At 40.0% G+C, this 9,867-nt stretch overlaps 1 protein-coding gene across 4 annotated transcripts in view; it reads right to left on the bottom strand.

The window, feature by feature from the left end:
• Positions 1–3,837: 3,837 nt before the first annotated feature.
• The window catches only part of UBXN2A (UBX domain protein 2A), a 55,654-nt gene continuing 49,624 nt past the window's right edge, over positions 3,838–9,867 (bottom strand). For all 4 annotated transcript variants that reach the window (XM_073022808.1, XM_073022807.1, XM_038006620.2 and 1 more), the window contains one exon: positions 3,838–9,438. In XM_073022808.1, the coding sequence (XP_072878909.1) occupies positions 9,240–9,438 (199 nt within the window). In that variant the 3' untranslated portion in view covers positions 3,838–9,239. The remainder of the gene's footprint in view (positions 9,439–9,867) is intronic.

Genomic DNA, 9,867 nt, shown 5'->3' with positions numbered 1-9,867 from the left:
GAGGCTGAGGCAAGAGAATTGCTTGAACCTGGGAGACGAAAATTGCAGTGAGCTGAGATCGTGCCACTGCACCTCCAGCCTGGGCGACAGAGGGAGACTCCGTCTCAAAAACAAAAACCAAAACCAACCAAACACAAAAAACCCAGGAGCGACTCTTCATCATACTGGGCCAGGCAATTGTTTCTTAGGACGCCAAAAGCACAAGCTGGATGAACTACGAAAGTTTTCAAAACGAAAACCTTTGTGCTGTAAACGATTCCAACAAGTGGGTATAAAGACAACCCACAGAATGGGAGGAAAGGGATTTGTACGGGAATCAACTTTCACAACTTAACAATTAAAAGACAATCCAATTCTCAAATGGGCAAAGAATCTGGATATTTCTCTAAAGATACATAAATGAACAGTAAGCACATGGAAATACAAATCGAAACTACAGTGAGATACCATTTCATACCCACAGGGTGGCCGTAATTAAAATGAGACAAGTATTGGGGAGGATGTGGAGAAATCAGAACCCCTATACGCTGCTAGTGGGAATGGAAACTAGGGACGGTCCTTTGGAAAAGTTTGGCAATCTCTCAAAGTAAAACGTGGAATTACCACATGACCCACAATTTCAGTCTTAGGTGTATACACCCTTCAGAAATGAAAACATGTTCACATAAAATCTTGAACATGAATGTTCATTAGCAGCATTCATACATATATATACACACATATATATGTGTATATATATGCCAAAGAGGACACAAGCCAATGTCCATCAGGTTATGAATGAATAAATATAATGTGGTATAGCCATACTATGGACTACTATTGGGCAAGAAAAAGGAATGAAGGACCAATGCATGCTACAACACAGATGAACCTTGATGACACTATGCTAAATAAAAGCAGCCAGTCACAAAAGATTACAAGTCATATGATTCCATTTATGTCAAATGTCTAGAATAGGGAAATATAGAGAGACAGAATGTACATTTGTATTTGCCTGGGACTGGGCTAGGGAGTGACTGCTAATGTGTATGAGGTTTTAGAATGGATGAATATTTTCTAAAATTAAATTGTGATGGGCCGGGCGCGGTGGCTCAAGCCTGTAATCCCAGCACTTTGGGAGGCCGAGACGGGCGGATCACGAGGTCAGGAGATCAAGACCATCCTGGCTAACCCAGTGAAACCCCGTCTCCACTAAAAAATACAAAAATCTAGCCGGGCGAGGTGGCGGGCGCCTGTAGTCCCAGCTACTCGGGAGGCTGAGGCAGGAGAATGGCGTGAACCCGGGAGGCGGAGCTTGCAGTGAGCTGAGATCCGGCCACTGCACTCCAGCCTGGGCGACAGAGCGAAACTCCGCCTCAAAAAAAAAAAAAAAATAAATAAATAAATAAATAAATAAATAAATAAATTGTGATGGTTGTACAACCCTATAAATACACTAAAACCCATTGAATTGTATACTTGATTTTTATTTATTTTTTTGAGACAGAGTCTTGTTTTGTTGCCCTGGCTGGAGGGCAGTGGCACAATCTCGGCTCACTGCAACCTCACCTCCTGGGTTCAAGCGATTCTCCTGCTTCATCCTCCCGAGTAGCTGGGATTACAGGCATGTGCCACCACGCCCGGCTAATTTATATATTTGTAGTAGAGATGGGCTTTCACCATGTTGGCCAGGCTGATCTTGAACTCCTGATCCTCAGGTGATCCACCTCTGCCTCCCAAAGTGCTGGGATTACAGTGATTCATTCGCCTAGCCTGAATTGTATACTTTAAATGGGTGAATTGCACAGCATGTAAATCACGTCAATAAAGCTGTTTAAATTTAAAAGGGAAGGAATCTGCTTCTTCCTACTGGCTGAAATACAAATGTGTTGCCTGGTGCCAGTGCAGCTACCTTGAGACCCCAAGTTTACAGAGTGATGAGACTGGCAGATCAACAGTAGAGCAATCTGATGATTTTATGAGGTTGATCTACCAGCCCTGAACTGCTTCCCTCTGAACTTTTGCATGGGAAATAAAATTTGACCTTGTAAGCAACTATTTTTCTGGATTTTCTGTCATAGCTAAATCTAATCCTAAAGGATACACTACCCAGTTTAGAGCAAGTCATTCCATTTTATGTCTTAATTCCTTAATCTACAAAATGGGTACATTTTGTTTCCCTGATTGCAAATACAAAGAAAGGTTAGATAATGCATGCGCTAAATATTTAATTCCTTGGAAGTTAAACATAAACTAAAGCCAAAGTTTCTTTAGATAATCTACTTCTACAATTTGTGTGATTTTTTTTCCTTTTTGTGAAGAATAGGATCTTGCTATGTTGCCCAGACTGGTCTCGAACTTGTGGGCTCAAGCTATATTCCTGCCTCTGCCTCCTTAAGTGTTGGGAATTACAGGTGTGAGCCACTGAGCTCAGCTAGGTAACCTACTTTCAAGTACATCCTATTGATACGCATTTTTAATAGGTTTGGAAATACTGCATTCTCAACACTTGTACTTTGTCGTTTATACTACAGCAGGTGAAAACAATTTTAAAAATTAGAAAATGACCAGGCGTAGTGGCTTACACCTATAATCCCAGCACTTTGGGAGGCTGAGGTGAGTGGATCACCTGAGGTCAGGAGTTCAAGACCAGCCTGACCAACATGGCGAAATCCCGTCTCTACTAAAAAAATACAAAATTAGCCGGGCGTGGTGGTGGGCTCCTGTAATCCCAGCTACTCGGGAGGCTGAGGGAGGAGAATCACTTGAACCTGGGAGGTGGAGGTTGCAGTGAGCTGAGATCATGCCATTGCACTCCAGCCTGGGCAATAAGAGTGAAACTCCATCTCAAAAAAATAAAAAAATTAATAACTTTTTTGGACAGCAAAAAATGTAATTATAATAAAAGGCATTTCCCTAACAGTTATTATTCTATTTAAAGTGACGGTAAGTTCATAATGTAATTTTTAATGTAAAAGACAAATAAATTAGATTTCAATAAAGTAGGATTAAAATAAACAAGGCAGCTGCCTTTTAATTAAAACAAGACTAAAAGCTGATACACTAAAAAATATCTGAAAGGATGCACATCAAAATGTTACTAGTAGTTTTTAATTCCTAAATTTTATTTTTTACTTTTTTCTTTTTCTTTTTTTCGAGACAGTCTTGCTCTGTCACTTAGGCTGGAGTGCAATGGCATGATCTCGGCTCACTGCAACCTCTGCTTCCCGGGTTCAAGTGATTCTTCAGCCTCAGCCTCCCGAGTAGCTGGGATTACAGGTGCCCGCCACCATGCCTGGCTAATTCTTGTATTTTTAGTAGAGACGGGGTTTCACCATGTTAGCCAGGCTGGTCTTGAACTCCTGATCAGCCCACCTCGGCCTCACAAAGTGCTGGGATTACAGGCAAGAGCCACTGCACCCGGCTTTTTTTTTTTCACTTTTTAAAAGAGACAAGTTCCCCCTATGTTGTTCAAGCTGGAATGCAGTGACTATTCACAGGTGTAATACCACTACTGATCAGCATTCGTTCTTGCTCCTTTTGCAGTGGGCAACCTGGTGGTCCCCCGTTCCAGTGAGATCACCAAATTGATGCCAAACTTAGTGCAGACACCTGACCAACTGGCAGAGCACACTACACCCCAGAACTTCTGGGCTCAAGCGATCCTGCTGCCTCAGTCTCCCGAGTAGCTGGGACAACAGGCACGCACCACTAGAACTGGCAGTGGTTATATGTGAAAGGCAGAATAATAGGTGATTTAAGGATCATTTTAGCATATCTGCATATTATAATTTTCTATAATGAATATAAATTATCTGTGCAAAAAATACATTAAAACAAATGACAAAGAGCCAAATATTGGTCTACTGAATAAGCCATTTCCATTTGAAGATTTAGTGCAATGAGCAATTTTTTCATAAAATGGTTTGTACTTAGGAAAAGGAACAAAGGAGTAAACCCTACTAAAGAGTCTTCGTGCTAGTTCAGCTCATGACACAAAGAATAGTTGAAAAATTAAACACGCCATTGAGTTAGTATTCAAAAATATCACATCTTTACATTTCTGAGTATTAAATGAAAGTAATGTTGGTTAAAGCAAAGGCACCTAATAAATGTTTGATTAGCAAACTGAATGACTCTGCCAAATAAAATGACAAGTGTATTTGCATATAACTATTTTATAACAAGGGTAAATGATTTCACAGATCCTTTTAATGAACAGTATTTCATTCTTAACAGTTCTTTAACTGTCAGCAAAAGATTGCTCTCAAAATACTTTAAGGCACTGAAATAGATGCACACATATTATCAACATGCTGAAATGTCATGAAAAATTATACTGAGAGAAGTATATAAAATAAGATTATTTTTTAAACTGAAAAAAATGCATAGTAATTAACCAATAAACCAGAATCTGTAACATTAGATATGTATTTCTTTTTTCTTTTTTTTTGTGACGAGTCTCACTCTGTTGCCCAGGCTGGAGTGCAGTGGCGCGATCTCGGCTCACTGCACCCTCTGCCTCCGGCGCTCAAGTGATTCTCCTGCCTCAGCCTCCTGAGTAGCTGGGACTACAGGGACGCACCACTACGCCCAGCTGATTTTTGTATTTTTAGTAGAGACAGGGTTTCACCATGTTGAGCAGGATGGTCTCGATCTCTTGACCTCGTGATCCATCCACTTCGGCCTCCCAAAGGGCTGGGATTGCAGGCATGAGCCACCGTGCCTAGCCTAGATATGTATTTCTATATATCATCCCTAACAATTTTTTTCAAGAAACTGAAGACAGTTTTGAAACAATTGCTTAGGTCAAATTGTATTCCACATCTAAGATGATTATTTTCAAGTTTTCCTTCCCTTAGCAAATTCAGTTTGTTTTCCAAAGTCAACCTCTTTTGATAATTCTACATATTTAACTAACAACTTTACAACTTTTAAATTGTCAGGTAAAAAGCTTTACTGGATGATTCTCATTGTAGAGAACCTTTGAGAATATTATTCACATTAATGAACGTTTCACAGTTAGAATAATGAAGGTTATTGCTGACAACAGGTCTTTCTCCATAGGACCCTTACTGGGATGTATTCTACAGGTACATACAATAGAACCTCCTGTGTATCTTCTGGTTAAATAATTATAAACCGGAAAATCTACCAAAGAGGCTTTTCTATTGGTACACAAGAAACATTCTCAATGAGAGACCCCTATATGGAGAATCATATGTTGACCATAATTATGCAAATAAAAATGCTACATGATAGGCCTATATGAAACATTTTCTTAGATTCCTGAACATGTATTAACAATCATCGTGTTATTTTCTATATCAGAAAGATAAGTTCATTGATTTTTACCATTGCCTCATTTTTTAATTTTTAATTTTTGGTAAGAATATTATTTTTGTTTCACTACAGAGAGGCTCTAACATTGCTGTGTAAACATTACCAACAATAAATATTTATTTTCTATTATGTACCTATTCATTTCTAAGAGTAACGGACAAAGGGAAAAGGCTCTCCTTTGTCCTCCCTCTTTTCCTAATAAAAAGACAGCCTTCTGCCCTAAGGAAGGCTGGGAGCTAGGAAAAGCAGCATTCTCACAATAGACTGCAATCAGAAGATAGATTTTATGTCAGGTCATTTAGTTACATAGATATTTCCCTGTTGCTATTCCTGAGTCCTTAGTAAAAACCTTAATTAAATGTTCCAGCCTTGTCTTGGCTGTGCTACAGGAGGTATAGCACAAGTTTATGTCATGATTGGTTCAGCGACAAAAGGTAACAGACTCTTCCAAGAGCAAACTAGATGACAAGGATAAACTTAGTGGTCTAGCAGATCTGTTTCAGTGGAGTCTTCTATTGTCCCTGGTGAAAGCATGCAGGTTTTATTTTCTCAGGGTAAAAGCTTAGAACAGAATTTCCTGAAGAAAGTACTTCTACCTCATACTTAAGAATCACGTAAGATTAAAAATGCAGAGATCTGAGACCCATCACAGACACAATGAATCAGAATCCTTGTGGTAGGTGGCAGGAATAGCATTTTTGAAAAGCTGCCCCAAATGATTCTGAAACTAAGGCTTGAGAATCATTGTGAACCATCACTTTATATAGATTGGTTCTCAAAGTGTGCCTGAGGGATCCCTGGAGGTTCCCGAGACCCATTCAGGGCACTGTGAAGTCAAAACGTTTTTCATAATCATACTAAAGCGTTATTTGCTCCTTTTCACTCTTTCACAAGTGTACAGTGGTGTTTTCCAGAGTCTACATGATATGTGACTGCATAACAGACTGAATGTAGAAGACATGAGAACCCATCTATCTTCTTTATGACAGAAAGTAATTCCCCAAAAAAAGCCGGCCGCTTTTCCCACTAAATTGTTTCATGTTTTACAAGTTATTATTGGCTGGGCACAATGGCTCATGCCTATAATCCTAGCACTTTGGGAGGCCGAGGCGGGTGGATCACCTGAGGTTAGAAGTTAAGAGGCCAGCCAGGCCAAATGGCGAAACCCCATCTCTACTAAAAATACAAAAATTAGCCAGGCGTGGTAGTGGGTGCCTATAATCCCAGCTACTCGGGAGGCAGAAGAATCGCTTGAACCTGGGGGGCACAAGTTGCAGTGAGCCGAGATTGCGCCATGGCACTCCAGCCTAGGGGAAAGGGCAAAACTCTATCTCAAAAAAAAAAAAAAAAAAAAAATATTATTATGGCAGGGTCTTACTCTATTGCCTAAGCTAGAGTGCAGTGCAGTGGCACAATCTCGGCTCACTGCAACCCCTGCCTCCTGAGTTCAAGCAATTCTCCTCCCTCAGCCTCCCTAGTAGCTGAGATTACAGGAGCATGCCACCACGCCCAGCTAATTTTTGTATTTTTAGTACAGACATGGTTTTACCACATTGACCAGGCTGGTCTCGAACTCCTGACCTCAGGTGATCTGCCTGCTTTAGTCTCCCAAAGTGCTGGGATTACAGGTGTGAGCCACCACATTGGACTAATTTTTGTAATTTTTATAGATGGGGTTTTGCCTTATTGCCCAGGCTGGTCTCAAACTCCTGGGCTCAAGTGATCCACCTGTCTTGGCCTCCCAAAGTGCTGGGATTACAGGTGTGAGCCACCACATCCAGCCAGAAGTTATTATTTTTAAATGAATTTTTTTTTTTTTTTTTTTTTTTGAGACAGAGTCTTACTCTGTTGCCAGGCTGGAGTGCAGTGGTGCAATCTTGGCTCACTGAAACCTCTGCCTCCTGGGTTCAAGTGATTCTCCTGCCTCAGCCTCCCATGTAGTTGGGATTACAGGCACACGCCACCACACCCAGCTATTTTTTTTTTTGTATTTTTAATGGAGATGCGGTTTCATCACGTTGGACAGGATGGTTTCGATCACCTGATCTTGTGATCCACTCGCCTCAACCTCCCAAAGTGCTGGGATTACAGGCATGAGCCACTGTGCCCAGCCCATAAATAACTATTTTAAGCACTTAATATTTAATATGGTGATATATACAGCTCACATAAACAAATGGTCTTGAGATAAAAATGTTTGAGAATTGCTGCTTCATGGCATGCATCTCGTACCCTATGAACATTACTGCTGCTATGGACCACTTAGTTCCTTGGCACACTCAATGCATACTTCATTTTGAATCTGATTCAACAGATCATTTGCAAAAAAAAATGTTAAACTTATTTTCAGGTATGGGGATTTAATCTGACAGTGAAAAATTGAGGTCTAACTGGATTTAATTAAAAGTCTAAGATATAAAGCATGTTTTTCTTCGTGATATCAAAATGAAATAATCTTTAAAAGTATTCACAAGTTGACTGTGATGTATGAAACAGAAAACCAGCTGGGCACAGTGGCTCACACCTGTAATCCCAGCACTTTGGGAGGCCTAGCGGGAAGATCACCTGAGGTCAGGAGTTCGAGACCAGCCTGACCAACATGGTGAAACCCTGTGTCTACTAAAAATACAAAATTAGCCAAGCGTGGTGGCGTATGCCTGTAATCCCAGCTACTTGGGAGGCTGAGGGAGGACAATCGCTTGAACCCAGGAGGCGGAGGTTGTGGTGAGCCGAGATTGTGCCACTGCACTCCAGCCTGGGCAATAAGAGCGAAACTCCGTCTCAAACAAACAAACAAAAAAAAGAAACAGAAAACCATATTTTATGTGATGCATTTAAAAAATATTAGTAATGTGACACATATAGGCATTAGATTCTGAGTGGTGGCAAATGAATGGCTAATCCCAAATGTTAGCCAAAAACAAATCTGTAATTTTTGAAAGAAAATAAAATGGAAAGGGAATAGGTTTTCTAGAAAGAATTTTCTTTTATTACATTTTTAGAAAGTGTAGAAATGTGAGTAGGCAGATTAACCTTGACACTATACTAAGCTACACAATTTTATTTTTATTTTTTAAATTAAAAAAATATATAGACAGGGGTCTCACTCTGGTGACCATTCTGATTTTAAACTCCTGGCTTCAAGTGATCCTCCCGACTCAGCCTCCCAAAGTGTTGGGATCACATGCATGAGCCATTGCGCCCGGCCACAATTTTATTTTATTTTATTTTATTTATTTTTGAGAGGGGGTCTTGCTCTGTCACCAGGCTGGAGTGCAGTTGCTCAATCTCAGCTCACTGCAACCCACACCTCCTGGGTTCAAGCGATTCTCCTGCCTCAGCCTCCCGAGTAGCTGGGACTACAGATGTGCACCACCACGCCCAGGTAATTTTTGTATTTTTAGTAGAGATGGGGTTTCACCATGTTGGCCAGGATGGTCTCAATCTCTTGACCTTGTGATCTGCCTGTCTTGGCCTCCCAAAGTGCTGGGATTACAGGCATGAACCACCGCGCCAGGTCGTATTTAGCTCTTTAAAAACTCTGAGGCAGCTAACATTTAAATAAATCCCTGCTGTCCAGGAATGATGTTTGAATGAATATTGTGAACACATTCGCTAATTTATACCATATTAAGATTCTAAATAATACAGCTATTTAATATATATTGATAACTGGTATTTGAAAATAAGTCTATTTTTCTGAGTAGCCTTTTGGAGAAAGTGCACTGAATATAGTTTCCAGTCATATGCTACTTTCCTAACTTGTACTTATCTAAACATCTTCTCATTAGGAGAGAGTTCAACAATACTCAAACCAAAAGTCTAGTGAGTCTGACTTCTCAAGTCCCCAATTTTGGTTTGCATGTCCACTTACAACCATCATTTCTTTGCAAAGTTTCCACTTAGTCTATCAAAAATCAGTGCTCTGAAAGTTCTCTAAAAGGTGCAGCAGTTTTTTGGAGTCTCTGAATGATGACAGCATTCTGTAAATCTGCTTCTTCCAGTGTGAGTGTCTCATCTAGCAACCTGAGGACAGGAAGAGCTGTTGCCAGGGAAAACGGAGGACTTCTTTGAGATCCTTGGTATTTTTCAATGAAGTCTTTGATATGGCTTACTCTGTAAAACAGCAAAAACTATTAATATAATTTTATGAAAATTTGAATTAGCTAATTTATAGTAATAACAACTGGTAAAAGTATCTGGATATGTTATTATTGTTATTTTTAGAGATAGTGTCTTGCTTTGTCATCCAGGATGGAATGCAGTGGTGCCATCATAACTCCTGGGCTCAACTGATCCTCCTGCCTCAGCCTCCCAAAGTGCTGAGATTATAGGCATGAGCCACAACACCCAGACTCTGGATATGTTAATACATAGAATAAATGAATTGTGATTATTTGGACTATCTTTTAAAGTTTGACTCCCAGAAATTTGATGACAGTAAGGAATTACTACTGTTAATTATCTTAGGTAAGACAAAGGAATTATGGCTGTTTTAGAGAGGCTGTCACAATTGTAACATAATGGTCATGTAGTCATGGATTA

This window comes from Chlorocebus sabaeus, chromosome 14, assembly GCF_047675955.1.
Source record: "Chlorocebus sabaeus isolate Y175 chromosome 14, mChlSab1.0.hap1, whole genome shotgun sequence".
NCBI classification, from domain to species: Eukaryota; Metazoa; Chordata; class Mammalia; order Primates; family Cercopithecidae; genus Chlorocebus; species Chlorocebus sabaeus.
This window is presented reverse-complemented; position numbering and strand designations above follow the sequence as displayed.